At 39.7% G+C, this 22,191-nt stretch overlaps 1 protein-coding gene and 1 long non-coding RNA gene across 5 annotated transcripts in view; both read right to left on the reverse strand.

The window, feature by feature from the left end:
• SLAIN2 (SLAIN motif family member 2) overlaps nt 1-20,422 on the reverse strand; it is an 89,680-nt gene extending 69,258 nt beyond the window's left edge. For 2 of the 4 annotated variants that reach the window (XM_007180768.3, XM_007180766.3), the window contains exon 1: nt 19,714-20,421. In XM_007180768.3, coding sequence (XP_007180830.2) covers nt 19,714-20,102 — 389 coding nt within the window. In that variant the 5' untranslated portion in view covers nt 20,103-20,421. Of the gene's footprint in view, nt 1-19,713 lie in introns of all 4 variants that reach the window. The other 2 variants (XM_057547174.1, XM_007180767.3) reach the window with 2 other exon arrangements.
• A 361-nt stretch (nt 20,423-20,783) lies between these two features.
• The window catches only part of LOC103017094 (uncharacterized), a 50,496-nt gene continuing 49,088 nt past the window's right edge, over nt 20,784-22,191 (reverse strand). The window contains exon 3 of the long non-coding RNA XR_009008411.1: nt 20,784-20,867. This is a non-coding gene — a long non-coding RNA (uncharacterized LOC103017094). The remainder of the gene's footprint in view (nt 20,868-22,191) is intronic.

Genomic DNA, 22,191 nt, shown 5'->3' on the forward strand with positions numbered 1-22,191 from the left:
TAGGCATTTCTCCAAAGAAGACATACAGATGGCCAAAAAGCACATGAAAAGATGCTCAACATCACTAATTATTAGAGAAAAGCACATCAAAACTACAGTGAGGTATCACCTCACACCGGTCAGAATGGCCATCATCAAAAAATCTATAAACAATAAATGCTGGAGAGTGTGTGGAGAAAAGGGAACCCTCCTACACTGTTGGTGGGAACATAAATTGGTACAACCATTATGGAGAACAGTATGGAGGTTCCTTAAAAAACTAAATATAGAACTACCATACGGGGGACTTTCCTGGTGGCACAGTGGTTAAGACTCCGCACTCCCAATGCAGGGGGCCCGGGTTCGATCCCTGGTCAGGGAACTAGATCCCACATGCATGCTGCAACTAAGAGTTCGCATGCCAGAACTAAGGAGCCCGCCTGCCGCAACTAAGACCCAGCGCAACCAAATAAATAAATACTTAAAAAACAAAAACAAAAACTACCATACGATCCAGCAATCCCACTCCTGGGCATATATCTGGAGAAAACTGTAATTCAAGAAGATACATGCACCCCAATGTTCACTGCAGCACTATTCACCATGGCCAAGACACGGAAGCAACCTCAATCAATGTCCATCGACAGAGGAGTGGGCAAAGAAGATGTGGTAGATATATACAATAGAATGTTAGTCAGCCATAAAAAAAGAATGAAACAGTGCCATTTGCAGCAACATGGATGGATCTAGAGATTGTCATACTAGGTGAAGTCAAAGACAGATATCATATGATATTGCTTATATACGGAATCTTAAAAAAAAAATGGTACAAATGAACTTATTTACAAAACAGAAATGGAGTCACAGATGTAGAAAACAAACTTATGGTTACCAGGGGGGAAAGGAGGAGGAGGGATAAAGGGAGATTGGGATTGATGTATACACACTACTATATATAAAATAGATAAGTAGTAAGGACCTACTATATAGCACAGAGAACTTTACTCAATATTCTATAATGACCTATATAGGAAAAGAATCTAAAAAAGAGTAAGTATACATATAACTGATTCACTTTGCTGTACACCTGAAACTAACACAACATCGTAAATCAACTATACTCCAATAAAAATTAAAAAAAAAAAGACTACATACTTCAGGTAAATCTGATAAACTTGTTAATATTTACACTTGTGGAATCTCATTTTTAAAATGCAAAGTTAAAAACAAGAATAACGGATAATATCATACACATCAGCTGACTTGGGCTCCAGTTCTATCAAAAACACATGCCTAAACAAAATTTGTTCATCTGTGAAATATAATCTTACTGATTCTAAGTAACAAGGAAAACATCAATGGCTTTTTAATGTATCATGTTGTATTATGATCCCTACCCTATGTGACTCCAGAGTAATGAAACTGACTTAAATCAGTAATATTTGTCAGGATTTTTTTTAAATTATAAAAGCAATTTGTGTTCATAACAGAAAATTGAGAAATTACAAAAAGTACAAAGAAGTATAAAACAAGGTGTAACTGTTATCCTACAAAAGAGAGAATTTTAAAACTGATTTTAAACATCAGATACTGTATCTGGACAGAATTTTCTTTAATTCATTCATGGGAGAGTACAGTTTCAATATTGCCAATATGCAGAGTATGTATGAAATTCCTCATTTGTAACTGGCATAGAGGTCATGCAAGTCATGCAAGAAATTTGGTCTCATTATTTTACCTTGTTCACCTCGTTTCAACTTAACATCATTGACAATCAGATTGATTCAATTTAATATAACTGAACTCTTACTACACACAAGATTCTGAGAGCCTGTTCTGACACACAAAGATGAATATGATACTGTTCCCTCTGCTTAAAATGCTCACAATCTAGACAAGACAGATCAAAGTATGAGGTTGTGGTGTTACATATACTCTAAAAAGATATATAAACAGTGATAGGTAACACTGAAGAGGAAGTAAACCAAGTGGGAAATTTAGAACTTCACAAAGGAAAGAAAAAAGGTACTCTATACAGAACGAAAATTAAAAGGTAACAGGCATGAACGTTTATGAAGTTTTCTGACAACAGCAAGTAAATCTAGGAAAAAGGTGAATTGGAGTTGGACTGCTGAGGACTTCAAATATCTTGCTACCCCATTTTTATTCACAAGGCATAATAATGACTTTAACAGTTTTCAAAATTCAAAGCTACCCTCAAGAGGAAAAGAATCTGCTATTACTATGGCTATTCGGAGAAATGTGCCATAGATTTAGGAAAAGAAAAATCCATGATGCTTGACTTGCATTGCTAAAGATCTCTCCCACATTTAAGCTTAGCAATTTGTCTTGAGGGTATCTTATGTTCCAAAATAGATGACAATATTTTAATCACAGAAACACAGATTAAAAAAACACTTAGAAGTAACCAAATTCAACTTCTACCTCTTTGAAACATCCCTTGTCACAGGACCATTAAGCAGTCTTTACTGCTAAAGGTTACTCATGCTTTTTAAAGGCAGTCTATACTATCTAGGAACAGCTCTACTAGAAAATTCTTCCTTATATTAAATAAATATTTGCTTACCTCTAATGTATACCTATTGTTCTAGTAATGATCTCCAGAGTTATACAGAATAAGTCTAAAAATATCTATCTACAGGTGAAATAAATCAAGATCAAATGTTTTATCAGACACAGTTTTCAGGATTGGTATGAATCTCGACGCACTATATAAGCTATGTGACTTCGAGTTTCGTTTCCTTACCTGTAAGATGTGGATAACATGACACCTGCTACAACATAGATGAATTTTGAAGAGACAATGATAAATGAAATAAGCCAGACACTAAAAGATAAATACTATATGATTCCACTTATATGGGGTACCTAGAATAGTCAAATTCATAGACACAATGTAGAATGGTGGTTGCCAGGGGCTGGGGGCAGGCAGAACAGGGGAATGGGGAGTTACTATTTATACAGAGTTTCAGTTTGTAAAGTTCTAGAGATGGACGGTGGTGATGACTGCACAACAATGTAAATGTATTTATATGCCACTGAACTGTACACTTGAAAATGATTAAAATGGTAATTTTTGTCTTGTATATCTTACCCCAATTGAAAAAAATGGGGATAACAATAACTACAACTCAAAATTGTGCAGATTAAATGATTTAACATGCATAAAATGCCTTATACAATACTTGGTATAAAGAACATGCTTAAACAATAATGACTGTAATATATTTTACCAATCATGTGGCCCTTCATGGCCAAATTCAATTTTTTAAGAAAGCAAGAAAATGTATTATCATGTCTCTAAGTGTTCCCAGCATTGCAATGCTCACACATAGGCGCTCTAAGTATTTTTTCCATTAAAGAAAAAAAAAAATGTAAACCCATGTTAGAATCAGTGGAAAAGCACTGCTAAGAAGGGAATAAAATGCTCATCTAGACACATTCACAAGAACCACGTTACTTTAAAGTAACATCTCCTTGGTACAGAAGAGTCTAGAAAACAAAACTTCAAGATGTTAATCAGTGAATGACTGCCAAATTATAAGTGGTGGCAATTATACAAATTAAATTGCTTTATAAACCTAGGCTTATCATATTAAATCACAGGCAGATTCTACCAATGGTCCCCTACAAAAAGCATACATAAAACAAAAAGGTCAAGTAATAAAAGTCCATTCTCAGAAGTGAAGGGCTATGAGAGAAAAAAACACAGTAAGTAAAAACCACAGACCTATCTACCTCTGAGTTAGGGAAGTTTATCCATAAAATTTATTGATGAGAAGTCAGCATGAGTTTAAAGTGTCTTCATAAACTTAAAGGAAAACTAGGGGGCTTCCCTGGTGGCGCAGTGGTTGAGAGTCCGCCTGCCAATGCAGGGGACACGGGTTCGAGCCCTGGTCTGGGAGGATCCCACATGCCGCGGAGCGGCTGGGCCCGTGAGCCACAACTACTGAGCCTGCACGTCTGGAGCCTGTGCTCCGCAACAAGAGAGGCCGCGACAGTGAGAGGCCCGCGCACCGCTATGAAGAGTGCTTCCCGCTCGCCGCAACTGGAGAAAGCCCTCGCACAGAAACGAAGACCCAACACAGCCAAAAATAAATAACAAATAAAAATTAAAAAAAAAAAAAAAAGAAAACTGATTTAAAGTAAAATGGATTTAACGGGATACAAGGAACTTATTAGATTTCCAATCTCAAAAACCTTTAAGAAAAGAATAATCATCTGTCCTGACCAGCCTGAATATTAAATCAGCTTAAAAACAAGAGGCATGACCACCTCATCTCAAAGTCCATTTCTAATTTTATTTTCTATGATTTTACGTTCTGCAAAAGTTCCTAAGGGTCCCACAAAGAGTCAGACAGCTCAAGTCTATTTTCCCTAAAATCATTATTCTCAATCTGTTGTCTCCTCTACAGATATAGGGGGTGTATGTCAGCAATAATGAATCTCTCAAAGAAAAAAATAATAATAAAGCAACAAACTTCTAGATACTGACAAATAATTTTAACTAACAAATACTGATTAGATAATACAGTTTTTATGCATATATATGCAATACTAAACTCTCATCTACAAAAATGCAGCAGAGGGGCTTCCCTGGTGGCGCAGTGGTTGAGAATCTGCCTGCTAATGCAGGGGACACGGGTTCGAGCCCTGGTCTGGGAAGATCCCACATGCCACGGAGCAGCTGGGCCCGTGAGCCACAATTGCTGAGCCTGCGCGTCTGGAGCCTGTGCCCCGCGACGGGAGGGGCCGCGATAGAGAAAGGCCCGCGCACCGCGATGAAGGGCGGTCCCCGCACCGCGATGAAGAGTGGCCCCCGCTTGCCGCAACTGGAGAAAGCCCTCGCACGAACCGAAGACCCAACACAGCCAAAAATAAATAAATAAATAAATAAATAAGAAAATCCTTAAAAAAAAAAAAAAAAAAAAAAAAAAAAAAAAAAAAAAAATGCAGCAGAGTGGATGAATAAACAATCTAAAACTCATTTAGAAAGTATTTCACACATACACCCCCCATTTGCCCAGATGTAAATTCCTTTTCAATTAGCACAATTCACACTAGGAATGGAGAAAATAATCTGGAGACTTGGAGAGATGGAGAGGTCAGTTCCTAATCCTCCCCCTCAACAATGAATATTTTAAATAGTAACATAAAGATGTTTTATGTATTATATGCATTTGTTTATTCTTTAATGTGAGGCTCTTGAGAAATTCTAATAAAAACCATTTAAAAAGGGTCCTTTCTTTGAGACCCACTACTGTTTCTTTTCTCAGTAAAAGTATACCTGTTTTAGGTAAATTTAATGAAGAACATGAGGATTTATGGAAAATTCGACTAAAATTATTTTGTTTTACAAAAACCTGGGAGCATAAAAGTACAAGTACATGGATGAAAGCACAGAGACACTAAAACTAAATTTAACTAAAAATGTTATATAACTGTAAAAATAAGGATGATATTACAGGAGCTGATTACAGGCCAACAGGCCAAAGGAAGATATGAATGATGTTACTCACCTAATTCAAATTTCAGTTCTAGTACAAAGAAAATATGTAATAATGATATGGGATCACTTCAGGTTTTTAGACATCTGCTGAAAACCTCACCCTGCACAGAGAACACCTAAGAAATTCTTGATTTTCCCAACAATTAATTTCTCAAAAGGCTTAGGAAGAAATGAGAACTGGACCTGTTCTGACCATCACCAACAAATTAACTGGGGATAACAAAATGATCAAAATACTGGAAGAAAGGGGCCATTTCATTTTGGAGTTTATAGCAAAATAGAAAAAAAATTCTAAACACAGACGTGCAAACCATTTTTTAGAAAATTTGATCTAAAAACATTCAGAGCACATTTGATGATATTAAAGAATTATTTTTAATGGGGAGGGTAAACTGGTAGTGTAGTTATGCTTAAAAAGAGTCCTTAGCTTCTACTACAATATTTAGTAATTAAATGATACGAAGTTTGAGATGAAATTTGCTTCAAAATAGTCCAGAGGGTTGAGGTTTGAATGGTATAGATGAAACAAGAATGGCATGAGTTGGTAAGTGTTAAAGATGGGTGGCAAGTTAAGTGGAGGTTCATTTTACTGTTCACTCTATTTTTGTATATGTTTGAAATTTTTCAAAAAGTTTTTTTTTTTTAAGTTCACTTCAAAGACAGACCAGTCTAGAACTAAAATAAAATGGTGATGATAAAGACAAAGCTAACACATATATTAAATTTGTATCAACAACTGTTCTAAACGCTTTACATATATTACGTTTAATTCTATATGGTTGATACAATAATTAACTCTACTTTACAGATAATGAAAACTCTCAAGCACAGAGAGTAAGTGGCTGACAAGGTCATGCAGTTGACAAAGGTGGGAGCAAGGATTTCAACTCAGGCTACCTAGTTCCAGAGTCATGGCTCTTAGCTACAATCTGACTCCCAGGGGCTCCAAAGGCCAATTCAGCACAAGAATAGTGAGTACAAAAAGAGGTCATCAGATAAAGAAATTAACAAAAATGTACACAGGGCTCAGGTCATTAAAGACAAATGATCAAAAAACAGAATTAGGGAATATAAAATAGCCAAAGGTGAATAACAATACAAATGTACGAACAATAACATGAAAAATACAGATAATTAGAATTAGGTAAGGGCTAAAAATGTTTAAATATAGTCAGACTAACTGTGTTCCAATCCTAGCTCATCCATATACTTGAGTGACTATAAGCAAATTATTTAACCTAAGCTTTAATTTCATCATCTTTAAAATGGGGATTAATAATAGACTGACCATATTGGGTTATTAAAAGGATGAAATACTGTATATAAACTGCTTAGCATGTATCTATCATGTTAAGGCAATAAATAATTGTTAGCAATTATTAAAAATGAAAGAGCAATAAAAATCACACTGAAGGATGTCCACTTTCACCACTTGGACCTAACATGATACTGGATATTCTAGTCAGGGCAATTAGGTGGGAAGATGAAATAAAAGGCATCCAAATTGGAAAAAAAGAAGTAAAATTATCTCTATTAGCAGACGACATGATCTTTTATATAAAAAACCCAAAGAAATCCACACCAAAAAAACAAAACAAAACAAAACTATTACAGCTGATAAATGACTTGGGGAAGGCTGCAGGAAACAATGATATCAATATACAAAAATCAACTGTATTTCTATACAGTAGCAATGAAAAATCCAAAAATGAAATTAAGAAAAACAATTCCATTTACAGTGGCATCAAAAAAAGAATAAAATGACTGAAAATAAAATTAACAAAAGAAATGTAACACTTATACACTGAAAATTACAAAACACAGTTGAAAGAAATTAAAGACCTAAATGAATGGAAAGACATCCAATGTTCATGGATTGAAAAAAATCAATATTGTTAAGATCTCAATAGTTAAGATCCCCAGTTGATCTACAGATTCAATACAATCCCTATCAAAATTCCAGTTGCCTTTTATTTTTTGATGAAATTTACAAGCTGATCCTAAAATTCATATGGAAATACAAGGGTCACTGAATAGCCAAAACAATCTTGAAAAAAACAAAACTGGAGGACTCACTCATTCCAATTTCAAAACTGCAGTAATCACAGCTGGGTAGTACTGGCATAAAGGAGAGTCATAGATCAACGGAATAGAATTGTAAGTCCAGAAATAAAACCATACATTTTATGAGGAACTGATTCTTTTTTTGAATTTTTGAATTTTATTTTATTTTTTATACAGCAGGTTCTTATTAGTCATCCATTTTATACACCTCAGTGTATACATGTCAATCCCAATCTCCCAATTCATCACATCACCATCCCCACCCGCTGCCGCTTTCCCCCCTTGCTGTCCATGCGTTTGTTCTCTACATCTGTGTCTCAATTTCTGCCCTGCAAACAGGTTCATCTGTACCATTTTTCTAGGTTCCACATATATGTGTTAATATACTATATTTGTTTTTCTCTTTCTGACTTACTTCACTCTGTATGACAGTCTCTCGATTCATCCACGTCTCTACAAAGGACCCAATTTCGTTCTATTTTAGGGCTGAGTAATATTCCATTGTATATATATATGTACCACATCTTCTTTATCCATTCATCTGTCGATGGGCATTTAGGTTGCTACCACGACCTAGCTATTGTAAATAGTGCTGCAATGAACATAGGGGTGCATGTGTCTTTTTGAATTATGGTTTTCTCTGGGTATATGCCCAGTAGTGGGATTGCGGGGTCATATGGTAATTCTAGTTTTAGTTTTTAAGGAACCTCCATACTGTTCTCCATAGTGGCTGTATCAATTTACATTCCCACCAACTGTGCAACAAGGGTTCCCTTTTCTCCACACCCTCTCCAGCATTTGTTGTTTGTAGATTTTCTGATGATGCCCATTCTAACTGGTGTGAGGTGATACCTCATTGTAGTTTTGATTTGCATTTCTCAAATAATTAGTGATGTTGAGCAGCTTTTCATGTGCTTCTTGGCCATCTGTATGTCTTCTTTGGAGAATTGTCTATTTAGGTTTTTTGCCCATTTTTGGATTAGGTTGTTTGTTTTTTTAATATTGAGCTGCATGAGCTGTTTATATATTTTGGAGATTACTCCTTTGTCCATTGATTCATTTGCAAATATTTTCTCCCATTCTGAGGGCTGTCTTTTCGTCTTGTTCCTAGTTTCCTTTGCTTTGCAAAAGCTTTTAAGTTTCATTAGGTCCCATTTGTTTACTTTTGTTTTTATTTCCATTACTCTAGGAGATGGATCAAAAAAGATCTTGCTGTGATTTATGCCAAAGAGTGTTCTTCCTATGTTTTCCTCTAAGAGTTTTATAGTGTCCAGTCTTACATTTAGGTCTCTAATCCATTTTGAGTTTATTTTTGTGTATGGTGTTAGGGAGTGTTCTAATTTCATTCTTTTACACGTAGCTGTCCAGTTTTCCCAGCACCACTTACTGAAGAGACTGTCTTTTCTCCACTGTATATCCTTGCCTCCTTTGTCATAGATTAGTTGACCATAGGTGCATGGGTTTATCTCTGGGCTTTCTATCCTGTTCCATTGATCTATATTTCTGTTTTTGTGCTAGTACCATACTGTCTTGATTACTGTAGCTTTGTAGTATAGTCTGAAGTCAGGGAGGCTGATTCCTCCAGCTCCGTTTTTTTCCCTCAAGACTGCTTTGGCTCTTCGGGGTCTTTTGTGTCTCCATACAAATTTTAAGATTTTTTGTTCTAGTTCTGTAAAAAATGCCATTGGTAATTTGATAGGGATTGCATTGAATCTGTACATTGCTTTGGGTAGTATAGTCATTTTCACAATATTGATTCTTCCAATCCAAGAACATGGTATATCTCCCCATATGTTGGTATCATCTTTAATTTCTTTCAACAGTGTCTTATACTTTACTGCATACAGGTCTTTTGCCTCCCTAGGAAGGTTTATTCCTAGGCATTTTATTCTTTTTGTTGCAATGGTAAATGGGAGTGTTTCCTTAATTTCTCTTTCAGATTATTCATCATTAGTGTACAGGAATGCAAGAGATTTCTGTGCATTAATTTTGTATCCTGCAACTTTACCAAATTCATTGATTAGCTCTAGTAGTTTTCTGGCGGCATCTTTAGGATTCTCTATGTATATTATCATCTCATCTACAAACAGTGAGAGTTTCACTTCTTATCCAGTTTGTATTCCTTTTATTTCTTTTTCTTCTCTGATTGCCATGGCTAGTACTTCCAAAACTATGATGAATGATAGTGGTGAGAGTGGACATCCTTGTCTTGTTCCTGATCTTAGAGGAAATGCTTTCAGTTTTTCACCATTGAGAATGATGTTTGCTGTGGGTTTGTCCTATATGGCCTTTATTATGTTGAGGTAGGTTCCCTCTATGCCCACTTTCTGGAGAGTTTTTATCATAAATGGGTGAAGAATTTTGTTAAAAGCTTTTTCTGCATCTCTTGAGATGATCATATGGTTTTTATTCTTCAATTTGTTAATATGGTGTATCACATGGATTGACTTGCGTATATTAAAGAATCCTTGCATCCCTGGGATAAATCCCACTTGGTCATGGTGTATGATCCTTTTAATGTGTTGTTGGATTCTATTTGCTAGTATTTTGTTGAGGATTTTTGCATCCATATTCATCAGTGATACTGGTCTGTAATTTTGTTTTTGGAGTATCTTTGTCTGGTTTTGGTATCAGGGTGATGGTGGCCTCATAAAATGAGTTTGGGAGTGTTCCTTCCTCTGCAATTTTTTGGAAGAGTTTGAGAAGGTTGGGTGTTAGCTCTTATCTAAATGTTTGATAGAATTCACCTGTGAAGCCATCTGGTCCTGGACTTTTGTTTCTTGGAAGATTTTTAATCACAGTTTCAATTTCATTATTTGTGATTGGTCTGTTCATATTTCTATTTCTTCCTGGTTCAGTCTTGGAAGGTTATACCTTTCTATGAATTTGTCCATTTCTTCCAGGTTGTCCACTTTATAGGCATAGAGTTGCTGGTAGTAGTCTCTTAGGATGCTTTGTATTTCTGCGGTGTCTGTTGTAACTTCTCCTTTTTCATTTCTAATTTTATTGATTTGAGTCCTCTCCCTCTTTTTCTTGATGAGTCTGGCTAATGGTTTATCAATTTTGTTTATCTTCTCAAAGAACCAGCTTTTAGTTTTACTGATCTTTGCTATTGTTTTCTTTGTTTCTATTTCATTTATTTCTGCTCTGATCTTTATGATTTCTTTCCTTCTGCTAACTTTGGGTTTTGTTTGTTCTTCTTGCTGTAGTTCCTTTAGGTGTAAGGTTAGATTGTTTATTTGAGATTTTTCTTGTTTCTTGAGGTAGGCTTGTATATCTATAAACTTCCCTCTTAGAACTGCTTTCGCTGCATCCCATAGGTTTTGGATCATCGTGTTTTCATTGTAATTCGTCTCTAGGTATTTTCTTTTTCTTTTTTTTTTTTTTTAAGAAATTCATGTTCTTTTATTTATTTATTTATGACTGTGTTGAGTCTTCGTTTCTGTGCGAGGGCTTTCTCCAGTTGCGGCGAGTGGGGACCACTCTTCATCGCGGTGCGCGGGCCTCTCACTGTCGCGGCCTCTCTTGTTGCGGAGCACAGGCTCCAGACGCGCAGGCTCAGTAATTGTGGCTCACGGGCCCAGTTGCTCCGTGGCATGTGGGATCTTCCCAGAGCGGGGCTCGAACCCGTGTCCCCTGCATTGGCAGGCAGATTCTCAACCACTGCGCCACCAGGGAAGCCCCTCTAGGTATTTTCTTACTTCCTCTTTGATTTCTTCAGTGATCTCTTGGTTATTTAGTAACATATTGTTTAGCGTCCACGTGTTTGTGTTTTTTACGTTTTTTCCCCTGTAATTGATTTCTAATATCATAGCGTTGTAGCCAGGAAAGATGCTTGATATGATTTCAATTTTCTTAAATTTACTGAGGCTTGATTTGTGACCCAAGATGTGATCTATCCTGGAGAATGTTCCGTGTGCACTTGAGAAGTGTAATCTGCTGGTTTTGGATGGAATGTCTTATAAATATCAATTAAATCTATCTGTTCTATTGTGTCATTTAAATCTTGTGTTTCCTTATTAATTTTCTGTTTGGATGATCTGTCCATTGGTATAAGTGAGGTGTTAAAAGTCCCCCACACCCCGTATTATTGTGTTACTGTTGATTTCCTCTTTTATAGCTATTAACAATTGCGTTACGTATTGAGGTGCTCCTATATTGGGTGCATATATATTTATAATTGTTATATCTTCTTCTTGGATTGATCCCTTGATCATTATGTAGTGTCCTTCCCTGTCTCGTGTAACATTCTTTATTTTAAAGCCTATTTTATCTAATATGAGGATTGCTACTCCAGCTTTCTTTTGATTTCCATTTGCATGGAATATCTTTTTCCATCCCCTCACTTTCAATCCAGATGCATCCCTAGGTCTGAAGTGGATGTGTTGTAGACAGCTTATATATGGGTCTTGTGTTTGTATCCATTCAGCAAGCCTGTATCTTTTGGTTGGAGCTTTTAATCCATTCACGTTTAAGGTAATTATTGATATGTATGTTTCTATGACCATTTTCTTAATTGTTTGGGTTTGTTTTTGTAGGTCCTTTTCTTCTCTTGTGTTTCCCCCTTAGAGAAGTTCCTTTAGCATTTGTTGTAGATCTGGTTTGGTGGTGCTGAATTCTCTTAGCTTTTGCTTGTCTGTAAAGCTTTTGATTTCTCCATCGAATCTGAATGAGATCCTTGCCAGGTAGACTAATCTTGGTTGTTGGTTCTTCCCTTTCATCACTTTAAATATATCATGCCACTCCCTTCTGGCTTGTAGAGTTTCTGCTGAGAGATCAGCTCTTAACCTATGGGAGTTCCCTTGTATGTTATTTGTCATTTTTCCCTTGTTGCTTTCAATAATTTTTCTTTGTCTTTAATTTTTGTTAATTTGATTACTATATGTCTTAGCGTGATTCTCCTTGGGTTTATCCTGCCTGGGACTCTCTGCACTTCCTGGACTTGGGTGGCTATTTCCTTTCCCATGTTAGGGAAGTTTTCAACTATAATCTCTTCAAATATTTTCTCTGGTCCTTTCTCTCTCTCTTCTCCTTCTGGGACCCCTATAATGCAAATGTTGTTGCGTTTAATGTTGTCCCAGAGGTCTCACAGGCTGTCTTCATTTTTTTTCATTCTTTTTTCTGTATTCTGTTCCACAGCAGTGAATTCCACCATTCTGTCTTCCAGGTCACTTATCCATTCTTCTGCCTCAGTTATTCTGCTGTTGATTCCTTCTAATGTAGTTTTCATTTCAGTTATTGTATTGTTCATCTCTGTTTGTTTGTTCTTTAATTCTTCTAGGTCTTTGTTAAACATTTCTTGCATCTTCTCGATCTTTGCTTCCATTCTTTTTCCGAGGTCCTGGGATCACCTTCACTACCATTATTCTGAATTCTTTTTCCGGAAGGTTGCCTATCTCCACTTCATTTAGCTATTTTTCTGGGGTTTTATCTTGTTCCTTCATCTGGTACAAAGTCCTCTGCCTTTTCATTTTGTCTATCTTTCTGTGAATGTGGTTTTCCTTCCACAGGCTGCAGAATTGCAGTTCTTCTTGCTTCTGCTGTCTGCTCTCTGGTGGATGAAGATATCTAAGAGGCTTGTACAAGTTTCCTGATGGGAGGGACTGGTGGTGGGAAGAGCTGGGTGTTGCTCTGGTGGGCAGAGCTCAGTAAAACTTTAATCTGATTGTCTGCTGATGGGTGGGGCTGGGTTCCCTCCCTGTGGGTTGTTTGGCTGAGGTGACCCAACACTGGAGCCTACCTGGGCTCTTTGGTGGGGCTAATGGCAGACTCTGGGAGGGCTCACACCAAGGAGTACCTCCCAGAACTTCTGCTGCCAGTGTCCTTGCCCTCACAGTGAGACACAGCCACCCCCCACCTCTGCAGGAGACCCTCCAACACTAGCAGGTAGGTCTGGTTCAGTCTCCTATGGGGTCACTGCTCCTTCCCCTGCACCCCGATGCACACACTACTTTGTGTATGCCCTCCAAGCGTGGAGTCTCTGTTTCCCCCAGTCCTGTCGAAGTCCCGCAGTCAAATCCCGCTAGCCTTCAAAGTCTGATTCTCTAGGAATTCCTCCTCCCATTGCTGGACCCCCAGGTTGGGAAGCCTGACGTGGGGCTCAGAACCTTCACTCCAGTGGGTGGACTTCTGTGGTATAAGTGTTCTCCAGTTTGTGAGTCACCCACCCAGCAGTTATGGGATTTGATTTTATTGTGATTGCACCCCTCCTACTGTCTCATTGTGGCTTCTCCTTTGTCTTTGGATGTGCGGCATCTTTTTTTGGTGAGTTCTAGTGTCTTCCTGTCAATGATTGTTCAGCAGTTAGTTGTGATTCAGTGTTCTCACAAGAGGGAGTGAGAGCACGTCCTTCTACTCCACCATCTGAACCAATCTCTGAGCAACTGATTTTTGACAAGGGTACCAAGACAATTTAACGGAACAGAAAAGTCTTCTCAACAAATGGTACAGGGACAACTGGATATCCACATACAAAATAAATGATGTTGGACTCCTACCTCACACCATATAAAAACTCAGAATGAATCAAAGCAAGTGTTGGGAAGGATATGGAAAAACTGGAACTCTTGTATAATGCTGGTTGGAATGTACAACGGTGCAGCTGCTGTGGAAAACAGTATGGTGGCTCCTCAAAAAAATAAACACAGAATTACCATTTGATCCAAAAATTCCACTTCTGGGTATATACCCACAAGAAGTGAAAGCAAGGACTTGAACAGATTATTTGTAGGTCCCCATTCACAGCAGCATTATTCATGACAGCCAAGAAATGGAGGCAATCCAAGTGTCCACCAACAGATGAAAGGATAAAGAAAATGTGTTATATACTATAATGGAATATTATTCAGCCTTCAAAAAGAGGGAAACCATGTCATATGCTACAACATGGATGAACCTTAAGACATTATGCTGGGGCTTCCCTGGTGGCGCAGTGGTTGAGAATCTGCCTGCTAATGCAGGGGACACGGGTTCGAGCCCTGGTCTGGGAAGATCCCACATGCCGCGGAGCAACTGGGCCCGTGAGCCACAATTACTGAGCCTGCGCGTCTGGAGCCTGTGCTCCGCAACAAGAGAGGTCGCGATAGTGAGAGGCCCGCGCACCGCAATGAAGAGTGGCCCCCACTTGCCACAACTAGAGAAAGCCCTCGCACAGAAACGAAGACCCAACACAACCATAAATAAATAAATAAATAAATAACAGTAAATTAAAAAAAAAAAAAACGCAGTTCAAGTACTTTCTAAAAAAAAAAAAAAAGACATTATGCTAAATGAAATAAGCTAGTCACAAAAAGACAAATTCTACATAATCTACTTATAGGTATCTAAAGGGGATAAACTCATAGAAACACAGTAGGACAGTGCTTGCCAGGAGCAGGGGGAAGGGGAGTTACTCTTCTCTGAGTGTAGAGTTTCAGTCATGCAGGATGGGAGGGTTCTGGGGATGTGTTGCACAACAATGTGCATGTAGTTGACAGTACTGAACTATAAACTTGGAATTTTGGGGAGGCTAAATTGAGGAAATTGTAGTTCAAATGAGGCAAGGTGATACACAGTAAGCCAAAAGGTAGCTTGAAACAGGTTTAAGTCTACTCTTCCAAATAATGGAAGATAACTGAAATTTTACCACCAAATTATTGTTGACCTGAAATCTGTTGATCTGAAATATCAGTATTATGGCAAGCTCAAAAGCCTGGATAAGACAAAATATGATAATTTCTAAAGAGAAAAACAAGCAATGTCTAGAAATTCCAGACCAGACTGATTCCTTGCAAAATTCAAAACTAGGTTAAACAAAATGTTTGTAAAGTTAGAAAAGGAAAAACCCAGAAGATTCATCATGAACAAGTCAAACCAAATTAATTGCCATGTCTATGCTGATAAGTTTACTTCATTGCAGGTAAGAACTCTGTAAGGCACCATATAGCTTAATTATAGCAAGCCACTTGGCAAAATCTTTCATAATATCCATACAGGCAAAATGGCATATGGGCTTGATAATAAGTAGTACTAACAGTTACTGAACAACCACTGTGTGAGTTGATTAATGATGTTCATTAATCTGGAGGGAGTCTAGTCAAGCTGCATACTTCAGAGCCCTTTATTCTGTCATTTTAATATTTTTATCAACAACTTAAATGAAGACCCAGTAGGTATGCCTATGAAATATGAAAATGACAAAAAAATTTGGAAGGAACAGATATTAAATGCCTAAATCAAGACTAACAAAATGAAATATAAAAGCCTAATTAATATTCAAGCTAAAAAAATTCATTACAGAAAACCAGGGTTAGGAAGACTTAGTGTAACAGCCTATGTATAAAATATATGGAGTGTAATTGAAACTACTCACTTATTTTAAGCATAAATAACAGAAATTAAAACAGTTAATGAAATATTTGGTTTCAAAATAATAGCATTTAGCTCAAGCAAGACATATCCACCACACACTGTCTGGTCAAATATCATCTAAAATGCTGAGTACAGTTCTGGGTACCACGTTTAATGACAAGGAGCAACCAGAATTCATTAAGAGAAAAATGACTACAGTTGAAAGATCAGAGAATGACATTATCTAAGGAATGATTAAGTAAACTGGGATTGTATTACTCTGAAGAAGAGATGACAATGCTCAGAGTGTGCGGTGGGGAGGAGTCAGCAGGGTCATGATGGTAGTATTCAAATATCGTAAGGGGCCATTCATGTGGAAAAGGAATCAGACTTGGGAGAAAACAAAATATAGTGGGAACAGCATAAGCTATGATGTCATAAAGACCTAGATTCAAATCCTGGCTCCATCATTTACCATCTGTTATTTGATGCTTAGAGAGAGAAGTGTCCTTACCTAGAAAATGATACCTACCTCATAAATGGATAAAAATTAAATGCAATTAAGTATAAAAATGTTTATATGTTGCCTGGCATAGACTGACACACTGTGACACACAATAATGTTAGTTCCCTTCTCTAGACTTTTCTGAGTTGTTCTATAAGAGCATTTTTCAAACTAATACTTAGCCATTAATCGGTCACCACATCAGCTCAGTGGGCTGTAACCAGCATTTTTTTCTAAAGAAACAGAACAGAAAACATTAGCGCTTTACCACATATATTAAGTATAGTTTTGTGAAACTTCTGTTTCAATTATTCATAAACATGTGTGTATTATACTATGGTATAAAATGTATTTCTTATCATGAAGCTGGGATTGAGAAAAAAACAAAACAAAACCGTGAAAGCCACTGCTGTAAGTACAATACTGTTTTCTAAGTGTGTTCTACAGATTCTACTTCCTTGGGAGCGCAAATAAGTTTAGGAAACAAACCATACCACTTAGAGACTTAGTATATTCAATACATACTAGCATATTAAAAAAGCCCAGCATTAAAGAAATCTGGTGGGTTTTTTTTGGTTGTTGTTGTTGAACCTCGTTTTTCCCAGATATATTTGATCTCAGACCCACAATTATTTTTTTCACACAATATCTACTAACACCTGCAGGACTGGCATTTTGTGGTATACATTTAGGAAAAAACATTCCTCTAGATGAAAACGAAGGAAATGGGTATAAGTTACAGAAAGTAGACTTTCAGCTTGCTAAGAAAAACTCTTGACTCTTTAAATCTTCCTCTCACTGCTACTAACACCCACCACCCCTTATAACTTATACTCCATACACATACTCCAAAGCACTTTAAATATGATTTTCAGACTTTCAATTCACACATTTTCAGAAAAAGCACAGGACATCTATAACATCAAGATATGTAACCAGGATCAAAGTAGTAAGCAGGAACCAATTGGCCAAAAGAAACTTCTGGCATAGTATTTTAAAAGACTTGCTTTACCTGAACAAAAACACTGTGATCAGAAACCAAAGCAGCAAAAGACTTAGTCAGCTTCTCCAAGGGGAGTCAATGTGTTCTAAGAATACATAGTCTAAAATGGGCTGAGTGCAGCTAATCTTCATTATTATTAAGAGCATCATTATCATCATCACTTGGAAGAGGCATGTGATATTTAGATGATTCCGACTTCTTTTAAAGTGTATACATACCTAGGATTCCTTTGTAAGGACGTGATTTCACACTAATATGAAAACTGTCACTACCACAGTCCGTTCTAATAATATTTGGTATCACTTGGCAATAAAATAAAGGCTTGACATCATATATTCAAGAGCATCTCTGTAACTCAAACCTTTCTAATTGAGAGTTACAAATATCTCTGACTCTGCTCTAGCAGTTGTCAGAGCATAACATGCCCTTCCCACTCTTTCTCCACCCTCAGGCTCCAAAACCACCTCTCCTCAAAGTTTGCCCCAACTAGACTATTATTTTCTTCTCAATTTCTGAGCACTCTCAATACTTTTTGTCCCTATCACTCTTTTAAGCAATTCACTGTGTATTTCCTAGCTTATTTCTTTATTCCTCCATAAAACTTGGCTCCCAACAAGACTATAACTTCCTTAATGAACAGGGATCAACATTTAAGAATCTCCCACATGATCCTGAAAGCACTCACTAAATATTTCTTTTTTTTTTTTTTTTTTAGAAATTCACGTTCTTTTATTTATTTATTTATTTATTTATTTATTTATTTATTTATTTATTTATGACTGTGTTGAGTCTTCGTTTCTGTGCGAGGGCTTTCTCTAGTTGCGGCAAGTGGGGACCACTCTTCATCGCGGTGCGCGGGCCTCTCACCATCGCGGCCTCTCTGGCCTCTCTTGTTGCGGAGCACAGGCTCCAGACGCGCAGGCTCAGTAATTGTGGCTCACGGGCTTAGTTGCTCCGCGGCATGTGGGATCTTCCCAGACCAGGGCGCGAACCCGTGTCCCCTGCATTGGCAGGCAGATTCTCAACCACTGCGCCACCAGGGAAGCCCCGTAAATATTTCTTGATTTAAACAACTAGGCTTAAGAGTAATAGTGGCTAGTCTCACAGAGTTTATATACCAGACCCATGCATACATGGATTACCTCACATAATCTTCACAACTCTACAGAGGTAAGAACTATTATCTTCTCCATCAAACAGAGGAAGAAAATGAGGCTCTGATTAACTTGCCCAAAGCTGTACAGCTACTAAGTAGCAGAGCCAGGACCTGAATCCAGGCAAAGCTCTTAACTACCTCAGTACACTCTGTAAGGTTGCAGCCCTGCAAAACCGGAGTCTATGAAGGATTTCAACTTCACTAAGTTAGAAGTTTCAGTTTCAACAAAGAGCAGAGATACTTTAGCTAAAAATTAAAACTTTAAAAAAGGATAAATTAAGACAAATTAACAATTTCCCATTGACATCTTTATGCAATTACAATAATACATGAGGGAAACTGCCTCTCATGTCCTTTCTACATATAGAAGTGATATTACAGTGTGGGTCACAATTTTATCAAGAAGTAGCTTATGACAATACAGTTCGGTTTAGATTTTTAAATACGGCTGTTTTTCTCTGCCCCTAGGATGACATGGAAATGAAAGATAGGTAACTGTCACTTCACAGCTTCGAAAAATGCCAGACCCAATTCTTGTTTAAAACATGAGAGCCAGGGCTCTTGTTCCACCCTTGACTCGTCACACAAAGCAGCACCATCCTCTGCCCTCTTCACACAAAGCAAGCGTCACCCTACTACCCACGGGGGAGTGCTGATCCACACGGTCTCGCCATCGCCGCCAGAAATGTACCCATCTCCCACGGGTCCAAAACACTGACCACTGCCCGGACTTAGGTTACCCTGGTCTGCTCCGCGCACCGGGTGACACCTCATCACACCCAAAATGCCCAGGCCGCCATCCGAAAGCCAGTATTTCACACAAAGCTGGACCCCTTCCTACAAAGCAGTTTCCCATCTCCGACTCCTCCCACGGCGAGCAGCCCTTCCTAGGCTGTGCCAGCCCCCAGACCCCAACGGGGTCCAAAGCTCAGAGGGTCCCCAACCCAGAGGAGAACTAGCTACAAAGCCTGTTCCTCTCGCAAGCCTCGAACCCCCAACTCTCGCTGACCGTTCCGCAGCCAAAGCAAGAAAACCACGAATCAGACCCCGCTACACAAAGCGAGGTGTCTTACCAGGGGGCCCTCGGAAGACGCTCTCCGCCCCCGGGCCCGTCCCCGCCCAGCTCCGGCCCGGAGCCCCGCGCTCACCAGCTCTCCTCCTCCTCCTCCCAGCCTGACAGGCGCTCCAGCTCCTCGGGCCGCAGCGGCTCCACCTCGTCCAGCAAGCCGCCCTCGCCCGCTGCCAGCAAGGAGGTGGCGTCCCGCAGCTCCTCGCTACTCGTCCGCCTCGGGCCCGACCCGGCCCCGCAGCCCGACTTGGCGCTGAGGCCCAAGGGGAAGCCCCTAGGGGACGCCGCTCCGGAGGAGGGAGTGGACGCGCCGGCCCGAACCGGGCTGCCAGGCCCAAGGGAGCCGGCGCCCTGCACGGCCCCGGAGCGGCTCCTCAGCTGTTCGTTCTGCTTCTCCAGCTTCTTCACCAGCTCCTGCAGCTTCCGCACCTCCTGGTCCGCGTTCACATTGGAGTTAATGTCCTCCATCCCGGCCCCGCCGCCTCGGCCGCCCGCCACCCGCTCAGACTCACAGCGACAGGGAAAGAGCCGGAGGAAAGAGGCGCCGCCGCCGCTCACTCTAGCCAAGGCGCCGGCATATATCAGGGCCAGGCCCCACTGCCAGGGTCCCCCCCTGCTCCGGTTCCGACGCGCCGCTGGCCCCAGCCGAGCCGCCTCATCTGCGCCGGCTCCAGGATTGGGGGAGGCGGCGCCAATATCCGGCCTCGACCGCCATCTTCCCTCTGTCCCTCCGCCCCCCTCAGCCCGGTCCCGTCGGTGACCTCAGAGCGTCGGAGGGTGGACCGGCCGGCAGCGGGCGCTGAGAGGACCCGGCGCTGATCTCGCGGAGGGGAGGTGCCACGGGCGAGGCCAGTGGGGCGGGGCTTAAACCGGAAGGGGCGGCCCGGAGCGTCGGCGGAGGCGGGTCGTTGCCCTGGTGGCTGAGAAGAGCGATTACGGCCGCAGGCGGGGCCCCAGGGGAGTGTGGACTTGGCGGCGGGTGGGGCTAAGATTGCAAATCGAGACTCTCCCTCAGCCCCGCCTGTTGGCCTTGGATGAGCACCCGCTTCTGGGTTCAGTATCCGAGGCTGTCCTCCCTCCCGGCTGGTTCTCTGGTGGGCGCGCAGCCCGGCTCCGTGGAGAGACAGTTTGCTTCGTCTGTTTGTTCAGCAAATATTTATTCGATGCCTCCTTGAAATAGGAAATTGTCGGGGCTGGCAGGATCCTCAGACCATCTGTGACCCATTTATTCCTCTGAAAATGAGAAAGTAGAATCGCAATGGTTAAGAGAGGTCTAAGGTCAAAATAATAACCATAAATTGTTAAGTGCTTACTACGGGGAGACACTGTACACTTTAAAGGCATTATCTAGAATAGTTTTCCCGACTTCACTGCAGTTTACTGCACACTGGCACGGAAGCGGCGATAGAAAACTGCTCCTCTCTCAACTTTGTTAATTGATGCAGAATCTGCTCTTTGTATCATTTTCTTCTGAAAATCTTTTTCATAGTCTTGAAAAAAGTTGTGTATTGAAAGTACTTAATAAACATGTTGACAAATACTGATGAATGCTGAGAGAAGTATGACTAAGAATCTGCCTTCAGTCGCACCCGTTTATAATTCTTACTACTGACAGCAAACAAAACACCTAAATTCTTTGTTTTGATCACATTCACTGCTCTTGAGTTGTCAGTTGTGAACTGGTTTGTGTTTGCAGCTTTCCTCTAATTGCCTCCTCCACCCTTTGCTAATAATGATCCAGTCCTATTACATACACCTGGGTGTGGACTCACATGCCATGTCTTACTTGCTTCTACCCTTTAGCCTTCCTGTGCTATATTTTCCTTACTTAGAATATTCTACCAAATCTGATTCCTTTTCATAAAACTCTGCTAAATCTGATTCCTTTTCTTAAAACTCATGCTCACCCATCTAGGAAAAATTTTCCTGACAATTCCACAACGATCTAGTGGTTCTGTTTACTCTAGTATTGCCTGATCAATAGTTTTCAACAGGTGTCTGCACTTTTAAAATTTTTGCTTCTTTTTCTAAGTCACTTTCAATTGTTTTTGTCTGTGTACCTGATGAAAAGGGACCATTCATTTTAGTTTTTCATGTCTAGTAGAGTCTGACACAGTGGACATTCAATATCTGGTTTGTTGAAAGTTATGAGGAATGTAAATTCTGACAGGTCAAGGACCGGATAGATGGTTATTCATAGCAAAAAAAGCATTGAGTATTTTTGACGTTTGCTGACCAACTATAAATAAGTAGAATATCGGGACTTCCCTGGTGGTCCAGTGTGTTAAGACTCCACGCTCCCAACGCAGGGGGCCCAGTTTCCATCCCTGGTCAGGAAACTAGATCCTGCATGCATTCAGCAACTAGGAGTCCGTATGTCCCAACTAAGAAGTCCGCATGCCACAGCGAAGATCCTGTGTGCTGCAACTAAGACCCGGAGCTGCCTAAATAAATAAATAAGTAGAATATTTTCCTAGCTATGCACACCTGGTCAAAGGATATCTTTGCGTCACAATAATTGTATTATCTGTATAATGCACATCTAAATGTTATTGCT

The sequence above is a fragment of the Balaenoptera acutorostrata genome, chromosome 5, assembly GCF_949987535.1.
Source record: "Balaenoptera acutorostrata chromosome 5, mBalAcu1.1, whole genome shotgun sequence".
NCBI classification, from domain to species: Eukaryota; Metazoa; Chordata; class Mammalia; order Artiodactyla; family Balaenopteridae; genus Balaenoptera; species Balaenoptera acutorostrata.